Consider the following 19,928-nt stretch of genomic DNA (forward strand, 5'->3'; position numbering starts at 1 on the left):
CGCGGTGAACCTCTTGGGCGGGCACGCGTCAGAGTCTGTCTCTGTTCCATTAGCCCAAAGTTTGCTGAGGGAATCGCAAGTGTAATAGTGTCACAGTGAATTCCTCTTTGGCCTAAATCCTCCTTGAAGAGAATGGGACTTAAAACATGCTGACAATGCCAGCATGTTCTTTCTGGCAAAGCTCAGGGCGCTTAGGATGCCCGCGGCTCCTTCTAACAACGTGCTGGACCAAAAGTGGGTGTCTCCGCACAGACCGCCTCAACGAAATACCACAGACCGGCGGGCTTAAACAACAGACTTTTATTTTCTCCCAGTTCTGGAGGCTGGCAAGTCCAAGAGCAAGGTGCTGGCAGGGTTCGGTGCTGTGAGAGCCCTCCTCCTGGCTTGCAGACAGCTGCCTTCTCGCCGCGTCCTCACATGGCCTTTCCTTACAAGGGCACGAAGCCCATCATTTCGGGGTCCTAGCCTTATGAGCTAATCACCTCCCAAAGGAGTCACGTCCAAATACCTCTCAATGCCAATTCGAAGGTTAGGGCTTCAACATCTAAAGCTTGAGGAGGTGGGGCAGAGACACAAACATTCTACAGCAGTGGGTTACACATTCGATTTCATAAGTTTTGGAAAACCAGAAGCCTGCAAGACGTGGGACTCCAGTGTGTCTGGGGCTCTTCCCCTCCCTCCTTCCTTCCTTCCTTCCAGCTCTCCTCACCCTGTCACCCTTGCATCCCAGACTCTCCCCCTCCCCGGCGTTATGATGGCCTCTGGGGCTTCAGGCATCAAGTCCTCACAGTTCAGGTGGAAGTTAGGAAGCCGGGAGGGTACGATGGCTTTGGAATGAGAACTAGTAACTCCTTGTCTACAGATCTGCCTTTTATCAGAAAGCGAACTATTCCCTTTATATTTCACTGGCCAGACTCGGGTTAAAGGTCGGCTGTCCATACCCAGGGCAACCACAGGCGAAGGGGCGTAGTTGCCACTCCCATCCACGTCCCCAACTAAATCAGGGGTGAGTTGAGAGTGCCTGAGCGGTTGCATAGGCAAACCCCAACAAAGTGAGCGGGGAAAGAAATATGATCCCGGAACCAAGTGGCCTAAATGCCTTTGTCGTCAGATATTGCCTTGCTTTTCACAGTGGTGACCCAGCCCACGGAAATTAAATGTTATTCTTAATATGAACCAAGGGCGGAAGTCTGAGGGCGGCATCAGAAGCCTTGGTTGCCCTAAAGACCGCAGGGAGGTGGGTTCGTGGGAGCGTGGGGAGTAGAACGGAGTGGGAGGGATTGCTGAACCGTAAGGGATTGCTCTGGGTGGGAGATGTTACGATCAGGGACGCCCAGGGAGGCTGGGCTTCTCGCACCCCACACCTTTTCTGGGAAGGACGGACAACTGAGGGAAAACTAGTCATTTTCAATCTTTGCATTTCCCTAAACTTTTTTTTTTTTAAACCCTGCATCTCTATAGACAATCTGGTAGCTTCCTGAGCAAAGCACGTTCTGCATATTCCGTTTGTTTGTCGATTTCGATCCCTTTGTCGACCCCAAGTGGCTGGGAACCTGCCGCACATCCCCCGCCCGCGGGCCTTTGCCCAGGTGGGGCTCGGGCGGGGCGGGGCGGGGCGGGGCGGGAGGGGGGACCCGGCTCCGCGCCGCGCACCGCCCCCCGCCCCCGCCCCCGCGCGCGCGGCCTTGTGGGTAACGCGGGGCCGCCAGGTGACAGCTAATGGCGGCGGCTGCCTGAGCCGGGCGAGCGGCAGATCGCGGCCGCGGGAGGCGCGCGGCGGGACCTTCCGGGGCGCCGCTCCCCTCCCGACTGCGGCTTCCCGGCGGCGGCGGCGGCGGCGGCGCCGGGCGGGGCGCGCCATGGACAGGCCGGCGGCGGCGGCGGCGGCGGCGGCAGCGGCAGCGGCAGCGGGCGGCGAGGGCGGCGGGGGCCTGGGCCCGGGGCCGGCGGGCGGCAGGAGGCCCCTCGGGTCGCGGGGGGCCCCGCCGCCGGCTCCCGGCAGCCCAGCGTGGAGACCCTGGACAGGTAAGCAGGGCCCCGGCCGCCCCGGCTTCCCGCGCCCCGACTCCCTAGGGCCCCGCGCGAGGCCCGGCCGCCCCCTCCCCGCGCGCCAGGCCGAGGCCGAGGCCGAGCGGGGGCGTCCCCCTGCCGCGTCCCCTCCAGTCCCTCCCGAGCCCCGCGAACCCCCGCCCGGTGCCCGGGCCCCGCATCTGGCTCCCTCCCGCGTCGCGCCGGGCACCCCGAGGGGCTTCGCAGCTGTCAAACGGTGCCCCGCGCCCCCTCCTACTGCCCCTTGTAGCCTCCTCAGCGGCCTCCGGCCCGGCCCCGAATCGTTTGGGAGGAGGTCTCACCCCGGCTCCCCCCTTTTGGCGTGTGTCCTGGCCTGTGTGGTCTGGAGATGCAAACCCCGCCGCTGCTTGGGGTCCCCACTGTGGGCGTGGGGAGGGGGCGCTGGGGGGGGGGCGGAACCCCGCCGGTGCCGGAGCTGGTGCAGGTGGAGGCCAAGGTACCCTTCTTTGAAAAGCTGCGATGGAAAAGTTTGAGACCGCTGCGATGCGAGAACACACCGCGGTTTACTTTCAGTTCCTCACACTTTGAAGGAACTGGTTCATTGTTTTCACGAACACGTAAAGCCCAGAGGACTGAGAACTGAGATCCAGCAGTTCGAAGCGTAAAGGGACCATATCCGACTGGGAAGGCCCCCCTGCCGCTCCGAGGACGAGGGATGGGTGATCCCACAGCCTAGACTATGCAGCTTTCCCACACCTTGGCCGTTTCGCTGACGCTAGAGTGGAATTAGGCAAGGGACACTGTTGTGACAGCCTCGGGTCAGTTCGAGGTGTTGATTCCTGCTTGCCTTAGTCATACCAATGGGGTGAACTTTCGGGAGTTTCCAGAGGCACAGGAGCAACAAGAAACACTCCCTTTGTTTCGACCTTTGTGTAATTCCAGTGTGTTTGAATAAGGTACCTACCCAAGTGGTCAGCTTTGCTGAAAATCAGTCACAGCTAAGACAGCGCATGGAATGGCCAGGATTTCACTCGGATGAAAGTGATACTGGGCGATGTATGGGGGCTTGGGGACTCGCAGGCTTTTGCTCTCTGGCTTAGCATCTAGTGGAGCAATGGGAACCAAATGTGGTCGGAGCCAGGGTGGAGGTTTGCTCTGGATGCGGTTGCGTGGGAATCACCTGAGACGCTTTTGAAGAACTCCGGGTGGCCAGAGCCCGCTCCTGGGGCTTCTGCTTCAGGAGGCTGGGGTGAGGGCCAGGAGTTAGACGTTTTCAGAAAGGCCCCACAGCCTCCGCTGGGATCCACTGCACTGTGGTACATACATGGAGGTGGCGTACTTGCTTTATTTTGTGGAAGTGGGGGGGTTTGGGGGGCAGGGGATATTTTTTGGCCCCTGGAGGCAGGGGCTAGATCCCGAAGGGGCCTGTGTGCCTGCCAAGGATTTGTGTCTTTGTCTCCTGGGCCCATACTTCTCGCAAGGCTCTTTATAACCAGCCTAAATGTCAGCTGCCCCCTCTGGGGTGGAGCCTGAAATTCCGCATTTTTGACAACCACCTTAGCTCCAAGGGTGGGCCATGTAGTCTCCTCGGCCCAGGATGGTCCTGGTTTACTGGTTGGGCCAGCGTAATATCAATAGCGTCCTTCTGCCACTCACAATAGTGTCTTGGTTTGGATGAGAAATTATACATATGGTTGCCCTGGCTGTGGGGGCCACCAGAGGCTTTGCAGCGGGTGAGCTACAGGATAGGGTAGGCGCTGGAGGACCATTCCACGCAGTAGTGTTGCTTAGGGCCTGAAGGTGGGGAGGTCTCATTGAATTAGGTTAAGAAAGTTCTACAAATGCTCATCTCTCAGTCATTTATTCTGCTCTCTGTCAGGCACTGTGTTGGGCCTGAGGATACAGCAGGGAACATGCACGCCCGGATCCCTGCCCTCGTGGAGCAGCTGTTTAGTGGGAGAGAGACAAAAAAAACCCCGAGTCAGATGAGTTCCGTGTGAGATGGTGATGGGTGCCAGGGGAGAGAGGCAGCCGGGAGGGGATGGGAGAGCTGGGTGCGCACCCTGGCGGGGGCTGGGCATTTTGTGCAGGGTGGTCAGGTGAAGCCTCGCTGAGACTGTGGCGTTGCGGTGAAGAGGTGGGGGCTCAAGTCTGCGCATACACCAGGCAGAGGCCGTGCGCTCTGGGCTGGGGGTGGGAGCCGAGTGGTCCAGGATCTGCCAGGAGACCACGGGCACCGGCTGGCGAGAGAACAGTAGGGGACAAGGTCAGAGAGGTCACAGGGGCAGCCGTGGGGGCGTGGAGCAGGGGAGGGACAGTCTGCTGTAGATTCCGGTCAGCTCTCCATGGCTGCTGTGGGGGCGACAGACCCGCAGGGCCAGGAGTGGAACCAGACTGTTTGGCAGCTCAGAGGCTTCTGCGCTCCTCAGAGCCAGAGGGGATGGAGGCTTAGACCCGAGCCGTGGGCAGAGTCGAGCTGTAATTGGAAGAGCCTGCAGGGCAGAGCCAGTAGGGTTCGCCGAAGGCTGCTGGTTGGGGAGAAGAGAAGAGTCAGGGACGAGCCCGGCGACGTGGCAGATGGAGAAGCCCCCAACTGGAGCAGGGTTAGGGCGGTAGGAGGCTCTCAGCCTGGACGTGTCAGTCAGTTGGATGTCCCAGAGCCGACGTCAAAGCGGCGGTTGGTCGGAGTGGTGTCCGGGCTGGGGACTGGACTTGGGAGGCCTGGGCGCAGAGCTGGGGTTTGAGTTCCCGAGGCAGGAGAACACACCGATGCCGATGCCGGGCGTGGGCTGGGCATGGGCAGGGGGTGTTCTCAGATACTTAGCACAGCAGAGCGAGGAGACTTGGCGAGCATTCAGACGTGAGAGCCAAGCAGGCGTGGCCTCCAGGGTCAGCCCAAGCTTTGGGGACTGGGGTGACCCGGCAAGGCTGGGCTTTTCCCTGACTTGGGGAACATGGGGTGTGCGTGGAGGAGCAGGTTGCAGGCAGGGCGGCTGACGCTGGTTTGGACAGGTGGAGCTGGCAGGGTCTCAGGGACCAGCTAGGGGAGGTGTCTTGTAGGGTCGGGAGAGTCCAGGCTGGAGAATAAAGCTGGGAGCCCCCAGCCTCAAGTGGTTGTTGACGGCAGGCGCGTGGAGGGAGGCGGCCGGGACTAGGGAGAGGGAGGATGGGAAACGCGCCAAGCCCTGGTTCCCATCTTTCAAGAGCGGCCCTGAGAGAAGAAGCTGGCTCCATGGGACGTGGCTCACCCGTGCCCCCGACTGTGGGCCCTCCCACCTCTTCTGAATAGTGTACTTCTCTTAATGCTGTCAGGGCTGCGGGCCCGCGAGAGGATGTGGCTTGCTCAAGGTCACGGAGCTAGCTGGTGACAGAAACAGGACCCGGATCCAGGCCTTCTGTCTACCAGCCCACCACACCACACTGTTTATAGCTCTGTTGGCCGGGATGCTTCTGGTTGCAGGTACCGAAACCACACCACCATTCTAGCTCAAGTCAGAAAGGAAGTGTCTGGGCTCCCATCTCTGCTGCAGATGAGGCAGGATGGCCGCGGGCGCATTTATAGCCAGCGTTGCACACAGCGCCCGCTGTTGGGGCCCCCCTGTCGCTGCTCTTTTCGTGTCTTACTCTTCATTTGGGGGGGGGAGTGGCCCGGCCGGGGGTGGGGGGCAGGGGGCAGGAGGAGCCCCGGTCAGCCCCCTTCTCTGGCACAGAATCCCTCGCAGTGGGGAGGAGCAGCCCCCGCCAGTAGAGAGAAGTGTCCTTGTCCGAGGAAGCGGGAGGTGCTGTGCAGATGGTAACAGCACGTCCCCGGAGCAGGGGACAGGCGGGTTCCTACTGTCAGATTTGCCATCAGGGTAGGTGCTGGCAGAGAAAAAGGCAATGTGGCCAGAAAAGTGTGAAATAACCAGGCGATAAAGTTGACTCGGCCTTCGAAAGGGAACTAATACCCCTCCTTCTTCCTCTGAGTTACCAGTTGTGGTGAATGGCTTCTTGGCACGTGATAGGAACGTCTGCCCAGTCGGTGAATGCCTTCGCTTAATTCTCCGGCCTCGGCCTCGCAGATGGAGGGCTGTCAGAGAGGTGATTTTACCTACTGCCGAGGGATTCCAGGTTTTTCTCTCCTCCCGATACGCAAGAGTGGGGATTTAATTAATGCTGAGATTTTCCAAGGTCTGGAACACTGTTTACAGTAAAAGCTGCCTGCAGGGTAAACTTTCAGGAGTGTCTTCTGCCCGTTTACTTATTTCTTCAGTGCTTGGATGGGTTGAGAGAGGAGCCTGGCCCTGGGGGCAGTTTTTAATTCCTTCACTGCCTGGTTTGCTTACAAGGTCCTTTGAGTCAGGTGAGCGCAGCCCTACCTCTCGCCAGCCCTGTGCCCTTGGTCAAATACTAGAGCCGTAGTTTTCTCATCTGTAAGGTGGGTCCCCTCGAGGCTGAGGCTGGGTAGGGTCGTGGGTAGAGATGCCTTGGTCGCCGCAGAGCAGCGCGCAAGTGGAAGATGCCGCTTGCTCTGTTTTGCTGTGTTCTCACGTGAGGCGGTGGCAGGTGTCTGTGGCGCTGGGCTCTGCTTTGCCCTCTGACTCGGCGGGTTGGTCTCTTTTGGTTGTACCATATCCTGGAAGGAGCTGGAGGCAGGCCCACCCCTTTCTGACGGGCCATGTCACCTCCGTACCTCGCTCTGCTCATCTCAGAATCCTGTTGGCTGGTCCCTGTTCTGCCTTCTCATCACACTGTGGTCGGCAGGCTCTGATGTGATGATGGACCCGGAGGGCCTTTTGTAAGTTTTCTTTTTTTTTTTTTTTAGGTGTATTTTTTTTAATAGTTGTACAATGATCATCACAACCCAATTTTGTAGCATATAGGTGTATTTTATTTTATTTTGTTTTATTTTATTTTTTTGTCTTTTGTCTTTTAGGGCCGCACCCATAGCATATGGAGGTTCCCAGGCTAGGGGTCAAATCGGAGCTGTAGCTACCGGCCTATGTCACAGCTACAGCAACGCCAGATCTGAGCCACGTCCGAGACGTGTACCACACACAGCTCATGGCAACGCCAGATCCTTAACCCACTGAGCGAGGCCAGGGACCGATCCCGAAACCTCATGGTTTCTTGTCGGATTTGTTTCCGCTGCGCCACAATGGGAACTCCTTTGTAAGTTTTCAAAGACGGACAAGGTGCTAGTATTTTGCTACACTTGAGATGTAACTTTACCCATCTGTTCTTTTTAAAATCACGCAGTCGGCTTTGCTCCATTAAGAGTCACTTGAAATTACATTATTTTCTAGATTTAAAACTACCAACATGAAATTAATTGCGTTTTTAAAAAGCGTATGCTGTAAGATAAATATTTCACTTCAGAATTAATTTTCCATTTCCATTACATTAAGAATATTCACGGTATATAATGGTAAGTGCTTAATAGTTTATTAAATGATTGAAAATCACATGTTTAATTGTCTAAGGCCTGGAATCATAACCTTAAAATAAATTGGTTGATTCATTGAAATCGCCGTGGAACCTGATCTTACTTCCTAGCTGTCAGTTGGTATGTCAGTTCTTCTGCTAAATGTAAAGGTAACCAAATGGCCTAAAGTTCATTTTCTAAGAAAAAAGCACCGCGTGTAGATCCCTAGTCAGCGCTCCCTCTTTTTCAATGAGAGCCTATGTCTGCAAATATTTTAATCACACTATTTCTTTTAGTCCTACAGGATCACATGTTGAATGGTGTAAACAGCTTATAGCTGCTACAATTTCTAGTCAGATTTCAGGTTCAGTGACATCAGAAAATGTATCCAGAGATTACAAGGTAAGCAGCATTGAGTCCTTATTTCATTTCCAGTGTATTAAGTAGCCCAGAAGCTTTGCAGTTTTAATTTGCATGAGACTTTGGCCCTCTGATGCTCAATGCCATTTACTTGGGAACAAGGCTGAAAGTTTGTTGTTGGATCTGAACTTTAGAAGAGAAATGTTGCTGGGATCTGGTATATGTGATCACAGGTTTATAATTGAGAGGAAAAGCTGACTTTATGATCATTCTCTGAAAAACCCAATTCCGTTTCATTATTTCATTATGTATTTTATTAAATATTACATTTTTAGGTTTTATCATAATAAATGCCTATATTTTTTGTTAGTATTCTGAATTTCAGAAAACATATTTAGTATTTCCCTAACTTCACAATTGGTTTCTGTGTTTATTTACTACTAGTGGGTTTTTAGCATTAACGAGTGATACTAGAATGCAAAAAACTTGCAAAATCTCAAGAGTGTTGTATGGGCAGGCTCCTTTTTATGGGGGGGGCACACGCGCGGCATATAGAGGTTCTCAGGATAGGGTCGAATTGGAGCTACAGCTGCTGGCCTACACCACAACCACAGCAGCTTGGGATCCGAGCTGCATCTGCGACCTACATCACAGCTCATGGCGACGCCGGATCCCCAACCCACTGAGCGAGGCCAGGGATCAAACCTGCATCCTCATGGATACTCCCCAGATTTGTTTCCACTGCACCACAACGGGAACTCCGGGCAGCCTCATTTTAAAAATCCTTATTGATTTGAGAAATCTCTTCTTGTTTATTTTACAATTTTTTTTTGGTCTTTTCCAGGGCCGCACCCATGGCATATGGAGGTTCCCAGGCTAGGGGTCGAATCGGAGCTGTTGCTGCTGGCCTGCGCCAGAGCCATAGCAACGCCAGATCCAGATCCGAGCCGCATCTGTGACCTACACCACAGCTCACGGCAACGCCGGATCCTTAACCCACTGAGGGAGGCCAGGGATCGAACCTGCAACCTCATGGCTCCTAGTCGGATTCGTTAACCACTGAGCCATGACGGGAACTCCTCTTCTTGTTTATTTTAAAAGTTGGATTCCCTGCTTATTCTAAAGTTAAGAGTGATAAGCTCCTTGTCAACAGAGACTGGGGCTCTTTTTTTCACCTCTGCTCCTCCAGCAGGATCCTGGAACATAACAGGTGCTCAGTATATTCTTGTTGGATCAGTTAACAAAGAAAATGCTTGCGTGCTCCATCTTTGTTAAGGCTACAGACTAACTTTGTTTTAATATCCAGAAACTATTAACAGGTACCGTAAAAGATACCATGTTTACTTTTCGGTAGTAGAGTTTGCTTGAATTGAGTGTTCAGTTTATTATAGTCATTTTTGCCTGCTAGTAAGAGAGGATTCATTGTCCCAAGTATGTGCAAATTTCATATCCTGTACTACCCTAGGTCACTGGCTCTCAAAATCATGGTCCTCGCCAGGCCTCACATGTTACAAAGAGTTCAAGAGCTACAGTAATGATCCTAAGCCGTTCTTAATAGCTGTCTTCTTCAAGGGCTTTAGCCCCAGTTCCTCCTTAGCTGGTAAGGTAACAGGTGCCGAACCTGAGTCCAGAGGCTGTGTAATTGAGACTTGGTTCTGGAGCTGCACTTGCTTCATCTAAGCCTCTGGATGCTGTGGATAACACCTGCCAAAGGAGAGCATGGCTGCAGATTCGGAGAAATCGGATAATGTGCCCCGCCTGAAGAGCGACAGTATAGTCCTTACCGGGTTGCCCTGCTGCCTGGTTTTCATGTTTGTCCGCATGGGAGCAGCGGAGGCTCCTGTTCCACATCCCCCGCCCCACCCCCGGCTGGCAGACATGCAGCTTCCGGGTGGCAGAAGTGTTTGCTGCATCACCTATGCCTGAGTAGCTGGTCACTGAGTAGTTGCTGACCCGACTGGTCCCAGCTGCCCTCTTGCCCCCACCTTAGCTGAGAAACTGCCCCACTAGCAGAGAGGCGCAAGGACCTGTATTAGCAGAGACTGGCTCTCAGACCTTGGATTGATTTTCTTTGTGGACAATTGTGAGTTAACCGTAATTTTTTTTTTTTTTTTGTCTTTTTGTCTTTTTTGTTGTTGTTGTTGTTGTTGTTGCCATTTCTTGGGCCGTTCCCGCGGCATATGGAGGTTCCCAGGCTAGGGGTCCAATCGGAGCTGTAGCCACCAGCCTACGCCAGAGCCACAGCAACGTGGGATCCGAGCCACGTCTGCAACCTACACCACAGCTCACGGCAACGCCGGATCGTTAACCCACTGAGCAAGGCCAGGGACCGAACCCGCAACCTCATGGTTCCTAGTCGGATTCGTTAACCACTGCGCCACGACGGGAACTCCGACCGTAATGTTTTCATTGTGGTTGAGCAGTTGTTAGTGCTTTGTGGATTCCGTAAAAGGATGGTGACTGCATAGCTGTTTAACCTCTACATGAATAGATCAGATGGAATCTATACTTTAACATGAAGCAACTAAGGGTTTTTTGAAAATTTTTAGTCTATTTACAAATTTTGTGTAGCAGAATTAGCTCATGTTGGAATGGTTTAACAGATGGTATTCAGAAAAAAATAAGGCTTTTCCATATTTTGTAAATTGAATTTTAAGTACCTGCATCAGATCATAGCTGGAGCTTTAGATGAATTATTTTAAGAGAGCACGTTTTCTCATTGTCTTTGTTAGGTTTGCCCTGTAGCCAGGTCTGCAACGTTGGTGTTAAATTTATAATTCAGGACTTACATTTTCTTCAAGGAGAGCGTTTTTCTTAAATAATAAAAGCATAAAATGTTTCCAAACCACAGATAATTTTGCATGCTACTTACAAGATAGTGCTTAAAAGCAAGGTAACTAACGGGGCCTTTGGGACACCTCGAGCATGGGAGCCATTGCCTGGGGTGGGCCCTGAAGGTCCAGATACAACGCCTTCAGTACTTAATTTACAGTCATCAGTCGATACCATTTGAAGTTATATATTGTGCAAATATGTTATTTGAAATACACCCTCGATGTGTGGGTTAACTTATTAGAGGTTAAACTCAAAGTCAGTAATTAAATGGGAAGTGATGCTTACGTGGCCCGGAGCCCTTGCATGCTGATTTGAAGTGCTGATTGTGCTCTGAGCTGGAGGCTGCTGAGAGTGGTTCTCCCTCTTCATCCTCAGCCACCCTCCAGCATGTACAGGGCTCTATGGTTTTGCAGGGCTTTTTTGACATATCCTTTGTTTAATTCTTACAACAACCCAGTGAGATAGCTTTTATCGTAATCATTGTTTCCCAGATGAGGAAAGCCAGGCTCGGAGAGGTTAAGCCAGTTGCTTAGTATTATGCAGTTAGACTTGGGGTTTGAACCCAAGTCCTCCTGTTAAAAAGCTAGAGCAATTTTAAAAATTTTGTCCCACCTTCCTGTTCACTGTTTTTCAAAATGTGGCCCTTGGGTGTTCTGGCACCTGCACTCCCTGGGGCGCCTGCAGAAATGCAGCTTCCATGGTCCCCCTCCTGCCACGTGAGTCAGAATCTCTGAGGGCGGGGCAGACCGAGTCTCGTGTATGTCCTGTGCACAGCAGAGCATGGCAAGATAGGCTTCCCTAGGTGAGTGTCTATTGAGATTGGTGATGAGCCCATACATTTCAGGTACATTCCCTCAAATCCCAGTAATTAGCAACTCGTGTTAAGAGTTTAGGAAACAGTTGTTTTACTATGTCCTCGTATCATAAACTGGCAGTCAGCTTAGGCTCAGATCACCCAAGGCGTGGTAAGAACATCACTGGTATCACAGGAGATGAGCTTAGATGGTATGTGTGTCCATGGACATCCTTTAACAGTTGTGTAATGACTTTCATGTGGATTAGAAAAACGGACACATCCAAGTTGTAACTTAATGGATATTACTGCTTAAAGCCAGGCAAAAATGAAAAAGCGGATTTAAAGTCAATATAAAGTTGAATACAAATATTAGTACAGGCGATATGCAGATATAGCGAACCTGACTTGTATAGGTTGTATACGAAGTTTGGAAAACATTTGTTCTAAGTGGAAGAGAAGGTAGCTATTTTTGTGTGTGTGTGAGCTTTTTAGGGCTGCACCTGCAGCATATGGAGGTTCCCAGGCTAGGGGTCGAATTGGAGCTGTAGCTGCCGGCCTACGCCAGAGCCACAACCACACAAGATGTGAGCCAGGTCTGCGACGTTCATGGCAACACCGGATCCTTAACCCACTGAGTGAGGCCAGGGATCGAACCCACAACCTCATGGTTCCTAGTCGGATTCGTTTCCGCTGTGCCACGATGGGAACTCCAAGAGAAGGTAGCTATTATGTGAACTATGGATTAAATTAATAAATAAATGTAGGCCTTAATACCAAGTATCCTGAAGATTTCCCTGATAATTAAGACTACTGGAAGAAATGTAATAAAATGATTTGTTTGCCCACCTCCCTACTACTAACTCAGTTGCTTCTGTTTTTACGGGGGTGTAAAGCTCTCTCTCCTGAGTTTGCCCGAAAATTTAAAAATAAGGCATGAATGTAATGTTCCAAAGATTAGATGAAAAAGCGTATAGTTACAAGTTGTAATGAAACATTTCTAGGAACCATTAGTAGAAATGACACAGTTGATCGGTTTCCATTGTTTGCAAAGTGGAACTGGGCCGAGAAAGCGGGACGTGGCGGAGCAGTGCAGCTGGTGCCGCTTGGCTTTGTGACCTTGTATAACCTCTGCGTGTCAGCTTCCTTTTGCCTGAGGATGAGAGAGTTTGGATTAGATTTGAGGTCTTTAAAATTCCTTTCTTTTTAGAACATTCTTTGATTCTGTTTTGTCCAAAGGGATTTGATGCTGGCCAGACCCCGGGAAATTGGGACACTGCAGTTTTAGTGTGACGTTCTCTTTCCTCTGGCTCCGTCAGCATCATCACTGCCCCTCTGAGGCTCTCCTCCTGTTCCTCCTACCGTCGTCCCTGCACGTGGAGGAGCTAGATCTCCTTCCAACATTCTGAAGTAAAAGGAGAAAATGAAGAGGCTCCTGTACTAAATTGAATTGTTTAGAGCTCAGTGAAGTGATTCAATTCATTGATAAAAGCCGGATATTTACTTGACTTAGAATCATCTTATGTGGTTTATCAGAAAGATCATAAAATTTGGAGTTGGGGCACTTGGCCCTGTGATTGACTCGCTGCTCAACAAGTTACTTTACCTTGCTGAGCCTCGGCGTTCCTGCGGGTGTAATGGATGTTACAGCAGAGGTTTAGTGTATTAAAAAGGGCAGCATATGTATGGGACGCGTACGGCGCTCACTTGCTGTACACTATGACTCTATGCGCATGTATGTAATATGTCAAAATGAATACAAGAGCAGTATATTTTAATTGCTTTAACGCCAGCCCACGTCCATAAATGTGCCGTGAGCTCCTAGTGTGTGCTCAGGCCGGGCCGGGCTGCATGGAATATTTATGGACTGTGTGTGCTGAGCGCTGACAGAGACAAGGAAACGAGGTGTGGGGGGACGAGCCAGGCAGGCAGAGCAGGGCCTTCTGGGCATATTCAGCCTACTCAGAAGGGGAACAGGTCTAGGCGGGGCCATATGGAGGGAGATTAAAAGCGGTCAGCTTGGGTTTGAATCCCCACCCTCTTAGAATACTCGTGACACCAGGTGTGTGGGGTTTTTCCCCCCACACTGTCCAATTCTCTAACACCAGCTGAGTGTTCTACAAATCAATCCGATTCTGAGACTAACCGGAGTTAGCACAGAGCCCCCAGGTTAAGGTCTTAGTACCATAGGACTTCTCGCTTCAGATGCCACTTGCAAGTAGTGGGTCCCAAGGCTACAGACTCGGGGTTCCTCCGACTCTGTCTTTAAGCTGGATCATTTGCTAGAACAACTGATAAAACCCTAGTAAACAGGTTTACCAGACCATTATAGAATAAAGGACATAAAAAAGAATAAAGATGAACAGCCTGATGAGGAGACACATAGTCCCCTCTGGGAGGGTCCCGAGATGAGGAGCTTCTGTCTCTGTGGGGTTCGGTGGCATTCAGATGCATTCAGCCCAGAAGCTCACCGCACCCTATGGTGTAGGGCTTTTTATGGAGGCCATTAAATAGGCATAATCAATTATCAACTCATTTTGCAGCCCCTCTCCCCTCTCCAGAGGATGGGGAGTGGAGCTGGAAGTTGCTGGCTTTGCATCATGGTTTGGTTGTTCCTGTAACCAGCCCCCATCCAGGAGCCCACCAAGAGTCACTTCTTTAGAAGAGAAGACACACCTATCACTCAGGAAATTGCAAGGGTTTTAGGAGCCCTGCATCGGAAAAACAGGGTCAAAGACCAAATAAACTTTTAGGCAGTCTTCTTGTGTTGTTAAAGAGATTTTTTCAGGTTTTTGCACCTTCTTGTAGGTTTTGGGCATGTGTAGGAGTTGACAGGGGATGTAGGGCAGGTCAAGAGAGTTGCTGTGAGAGTTGGGGAGGCTGCAGCCCATCGATTTAAAAAGGCCGCCTAAATGGTACTGACACGAACAGCCCCCGCTTCGTGAGGACTGTGCACTGCAGGTACAGTTGTGCCACCCGGTTTAACCCTCGCAGGTGCCTGGGAGGAAGGTGCGGTCAGCATCAGCGAGGTGGAGGAGGAGACTAGGCCCCGAGGCCTGTGTGGCTGCCTGAGGTCAGTCAGCACTGGACGCAAGATTCCAGTCCCGGAGTTTGAAAACTTTTTTAACCACGGAGCCCACTTGCCCTCCTAGGCCTAGGTTGGGAGATGTCTTCTCAAGTCTTCCAGTGAAGCTGAAATGACTGCTCGGGTTCGAGAACTGGCCAGGACCTGGAGGTCCTTCCTGGACCCCACTCCTTCTGTGTGTGTGCCAACATACAGATGCAGAGGCCTGCATCTGCCGGCGAGAGCTGGCCCCAGGCCTCCTGCCTACAAACCACCGCTCTCTCCTTTGGCCGCGATCAGAATCAGAGTCCAGAAGAAGAAAATGAACTTCTCTGTGTGCCTGACAGAGAGAACCACGGGGGGATCAAGTCAGGCGAGCCTCCCCCGAGCGGCCTGGCCTCACTCGAGCGCCGAGGGTTCAGGGCGACAGGTGAGGAGGGTGTGCGGGCCGGAGCCGGGCTCTCCCACCGCTTGCCGTTTGGGTTAGTTTCTCCTTCCGGGAGCGAAGGCCTGGTGACAGCGGTGTATCTCCTACACGTAAGGCCCCGTTTCACTGCTTGTGGATGCTGCCTTTTTAGTTTGCAGTTGTTACTGTCACTTTATAGACCAAACATTGAACGAGTAACTGTAGTTACAGAACAAATGTGAAAATAACTCGCTGGAGCGGAGGTTTGGCGGCGGGGAGGAGAAGGGAGCCGAGAGGCAGTGGCGGTGTTTGCTTCATCAGCCCTCCAGGGAGTCGGGAGCGCTCTGCGCGGGGAGGCTCCAGTTTCTGTGCGTTAATTATAGCGGCTCCCGCTGCGGCCCGTAGCAGACCATCTGGTTTAAGTACTTGCCTCACACCCTGATCTTGGCCAGATTTCTTAACTGTGCCTTGGTTTCCTCATCCAAAAATGGGGCCAGTAATAGTTTTTTATGTCACAACGTTGCTCTGGGAATGAGTTGATACATACATGGTTCTTAGAAGACTCTCTGCCCCAGAAGAATCATCACATGAGTTTTTTTTTGTTTTTTTTTTTTTATGATGTACCTGCTGCAGAAAGAAGGTAAATAAAAGAACTAAAGATGAAAATTTCAATCAGCAGAGATTGGCAAGAGGGTGGCCGTGGTTTGAGAAAGCTTATTTTCTCATCTTTTAGAACGGGAGGTCACTAGCTACTGTTTAAAGTTGACACATCAAGAAGCAGTGGTGGGAGTTCCCGTTGTGGCGCAGCGGAAACGAATCCGACCAGAAACCATGAGGTTTTGGGTTCGATCTCTGGCCTTGCTCAGTGGGTCAAGGATCCGGCATTGCTGTGAACTGCCATGTAGGTCGCAGATGCGGCTCGGATCTGGTGTTGCTATGGCTGTGTAGGTCAGCAGCTGTAGCTCCAATTCAGCCCCTAGCCTGGGAACCTCCATATGCCACGGGTGTGGCCCTAAAAAGCCAAAAAAAAAAAAAAAAAAAAAGCAGTGGTGTAACCATACTTCTAGTTATGGAAGTGTTCTGATTTCAAAATAGGTCGAGTCATAAACATGCTTATCACTGAGGAATGAAGCTCGGGAGAAGAGACTCTATTTTGAGTTTTTTTAAATTGACATAAGCATTTATTTTATTTATTTGGTATCAACCTTCCTGTTGTAATTAACAAATGATAAACTTCCCATATTTGTACTATACAAATTGCTCAGTTTTGCTAGGTGCACATTTGTGAAACTACCACCACAACTAAGATGGTAAACATTCGTCACCACCACCCTCCAAAAAAAAAAAAAAAGGGCCAGGTTTAAGCTTCTTCGTCTAAATAGTCTTTATTTAGGAACGTCTGGGCTTTAATTCTCTTTGAGCTCTGGCAACACTTAATTCAGATGCTCTTTTTGCTTTAAAGAGTGTTTTCTTTTAATGAGGATACCACGATGTTTTTTGAAGTGCATGTCCTTGCATTCATGTGATCTTCTTATCTGTCCTCAGTAAAACCTATACAGCTGGTAAGAACCTCTGGTGATTCTTTTTTAGTAATCTGCTTTCCATAGAACATCCCGTGTTCTAGCCTGGGTAACGACGATCGGAGTTCAGACTCTAGGATGGGGAACCATTTTCCCTCCCCAGGGCTCCCCGAATGCTTATGCTGCACGTCCAAGGAGGAGCGACAGCAATAACCTCGCGGGCATCACTGTCCCAATTTAGTAGAGCTTGGCTTCCCCTTGCCCGGAGCCCCCCCACCTTCCCACCTGGGGTCACCCCTTCCCGGTGCAGCAGCGCTGGTGTGACAGAGGGGCACCTTCTCCCTGGGGGGCGGCCACCTCGGGGAGGTGTATTCTGGAGTCCCAAGTGCGAGTTGGAAGTAGAATTCCTATAGAAACTGGGTCAAGATTTGTGGTCAACTCGGCTTTGTGAGTTGACCATTAACGCCATAGCGGAGCCGTGCTCGGCGTCAGCTGTGGGCGCTTTTGTGGTTTCTTGGTTCGGTTTTGTTTGGTTTCTGTGGGCTGGTTTGGGAGCAGAACCGCCTTTTTATATCATTGTTTCTATGGGGAAAAGGCATTCAGTATTCCAAACAGACACACAAATGAACTTTTCAAACACAGCCTGTTCACATTGTCTTGTAATAGCGCTTGACAGAAGGGGTTTGTATTTACAATAATGTAGTTTGTCTCAGCCTGAGGGTGATAAGTTTCTCCAAATCATAGACTTGCCTGAAAATTACAGGACAAATGTGTTAGGATTGATTGGCTATTGAATGAAACTTAGAGGGCAAATGGGTTAGGATCGACCCGCTTGCCGTTACTTGGAGGACCAGGCTGTTGCGCGGGCACGGGATCGTTCACAGGTCAATGATGATATTCTGTGTTTTAACTGACAGGTTTTCAGGAGGCCTGATATCAGGGTAAGGATGTTTGGCTTTCAGCAGACGGGCCTCCCACTCGTGTGTCTCTGTGCTTTATCGAACCCCTAGTCTATTTAGTGTTCTTTACCTTCTCACTGGTTTTATGAGTCACTCGGATCAATTTGCTCTGCTGTGTCATAGCTTTAAGTGTTCACTAGAAATGCTTTATTTGTTACAGTGTCTTGATGTGCGAAAAAGCCAATGTGTGTGAGGGCAGGATGTGCAGTACTGCCTTTTGTTGTGTTACATGAATTCTGACCCAATGGATATTCATGGCAGGGGCTTATAAAGCTAGGCCCACAGAATCCTCTTTTAACCTTGCTCTTTGTGTAATTCATGCTAAAGATCTAACAACAGCAGCAGCAACAAAGTGGTCAGTTGTTATCCACCCTGAGTAAGAGATCTGAGTAAGATTTCAAGTCTCGAGGACAAGATCAAGTAAGATTTCATGTTTGCATGCCGAATCCCCAAAGCAGAAGTGCTAATCTTGAAGATAAATTTAGCAACATCAGCCCCATTTAAAAGACAGAGGTAGCTGTTACAGCTAGTGGATTATAGCTTATGTTTTCTTCATGATGTTCCTTCCCCTTTATTTCAGAATATTCATAAAGCAAGACAAAGATTGGTAATGTGCATGCATTTAAACCTGAGTATCAAATGTTGACAATTAACCTATTTCCTTTAAGTGAAAACAATGTGTTTTAATCCTATCGAAGCCAATGAAGTAGTACAAAAATAAGCAAGCTAAAGCAGATTCTTATTCTAGTTGGTCTGTCTTTGTTTAATTTTGTTTTCACCACGTTCTCTTTTGCTCATGGGAATCGTTTTCTTTCACCAATTCACATTGTTAAACATTCGTGTTGGGCTGTACACGTGCATGGACTTTGAAATGCTGCGTGGTTTTTGGTTGTTTAGTCATTCATTCTTCTGTTTTTAAATTTCTGATCAAAGAATGATTCCATTTTCTTTGTATTTAAAAAAATGGAAATTTCAACAAACTGGCTGCATTTTAAAAATTGTCCTGCTTTGAAGGGTAGCAGTACCAACTGTGTACTTAAATTCATTCTGATGATAAAGTATAAAAATATATTAAGTACTATTTTACTGACAAAAATGAAAGGCGGGAAGGGAGTAAATGCTTTAAAAGCTTTGCTACGCCTCCACTGCTTGCCTTTTAAGGTCATTGGAACCAAAGTTTCTCGAAGGAAAAGTATATCGATGCTGAATTTTAATATTCTCAGCCCCAGAGGCTTGATACAACTTTCAAAAGGGGTCATCCTCAATATTCATACTCATTATACCACTTGTTAAACTAAAAGTGCAGGTTTTTAAAGTTTCGAAAACTGATCCTACAAAAAATTCAGAACAGTGTACGTGTAAAGGGATTGGAAAGCGTTTCAGTCAAGATATGCGATGTTTTAGCTGTTTCTTTGAAGCACGTTGATACTGTGATAAGAAATACTTCATGCGGTATTGATGTGTAACTCACGCGATGTAATTAGCAGTAAGTGACAGAGGGTGTGTACGGGTCTGGAGACGTGTGACTCCAGCACCGGGTGTGCGCATGCGCATGTGTGGGCCTCCTGCCAGTGCCAGTGGAGTTGACCCCTGGACAGCATGATAGTTCCTTAGAGTATGTGAATTCTTACCGCATTGAAAACACATGTCTAGGAACCACCTCTGTGTTTTGGCTTGATTTTGTCCATGACCCGGTTTCTCTGGTGTGTTTTATTTTATGAGCATGTTACGTGCCTGGTATTTTGTTTCGTTGCTGTACGCTACAGGTTTGCTGGCTTTTAAACAGATAGTACGTTCTTTGAAATCCACGACGTCTGTTTGCTTTTCATTTTTCTACCCCAAACACAAACACAGAATAGATACTCCATGTTAGGCCGAGGATGCTATAGATGGCCCACACGTTATTTCCTTAACTCCGAGGGGGAAAAGGTTGTGATTTGCAAAGCCGTAAAAGGTGTGTCGACTTTTACATGCTTACTGTCTCTTTAAAAAAGAACTTCTGTCCTTTCACCTGTCTGTTTGCACGTGTTTCTTCCCCCTCTTTGCCTTTTCTTGTCCATGCACCTGGTGCTGTGCAGGAGCTTCAGGAAGAACACAATGGCTACCCTTCTGAAGCTGACGCTGAGCAGGTGGCAAGTTCTACGTGTTCATCTGTTTGTAGTTACCGACCGTGTATTTAGAAGCCATTTCATACTAGACTTCTAGGCAATAAGCAAATGCTTTTACCGCTACGGTAGTACTCTCCTGTCTGAGTTTGGTAGATTCCATCATGACATTATTTGCAAAAATTGGTTTATCCAACATTTTGTCACCTAGAAATTTGGTCGTCTCTGCTTCTGGGTTTCCCCAGAGGTTGACTGATGAGGTTGACGAGCCTCAGTCACCTCCGGATTCCGAAGCGCCTTTACAAAGACTCGGAAGGGACAGATGCATATGCCAGGGGTGCTCCTCGAGGGTGCAGACGTTGCTTTATCCAAATTTGCAAGGTCTGTACCCAGCACATCACCTGGCACCCGTGGCTAATTGTGGAATGAGTCCATATATTTTCTAGTTATTAATCAGAAGAACGCAGTCCTT

The 19,928-nt window shown here is 49.9% G+C and overlaps 1 protein-coding gene across 1 annotated transcript in view; it reads left to right on the forward strand.

Moving 5' to 3' along the window:
- The window catches only part of MTMR1 (myotubularin related protein 1), a 60,499-nt gene continuing 42,277 nt past the window's right edge, over positions 1,707-19,928 (forward strand). The window contains 4 exon segments of the mRNA XM_013991042.2: positions 1,707-1,959; positions 1,962-2,025; positions 7,711-7,816; positions 17,310-17,333. Of these exon segments, the coding sequence (XP_013846496.2) occupies positions 1,860-1,959; positions 1,962-2,025; positions 7,711-7,816; positions 17,310-17,333 (294 nt within the window). The 5' untranslated portion in view covers positions 1,707-1,859.

Source organism: Sus scrofa, chromosome X (genome assembly GCF_000003025.6).
Source record: "Sus scrofa isolate TJ Tabasco breed Duroc chromosome X, Sscrofa11.1, whole genome shotgun sequence".
NCBI classification, from domain to species: domain Eukaryota; kingdom Metazoa; phylum Chordata; class Mammalia; order Artiodactyla; family Suidae; genus Sus; species Sus scrofa.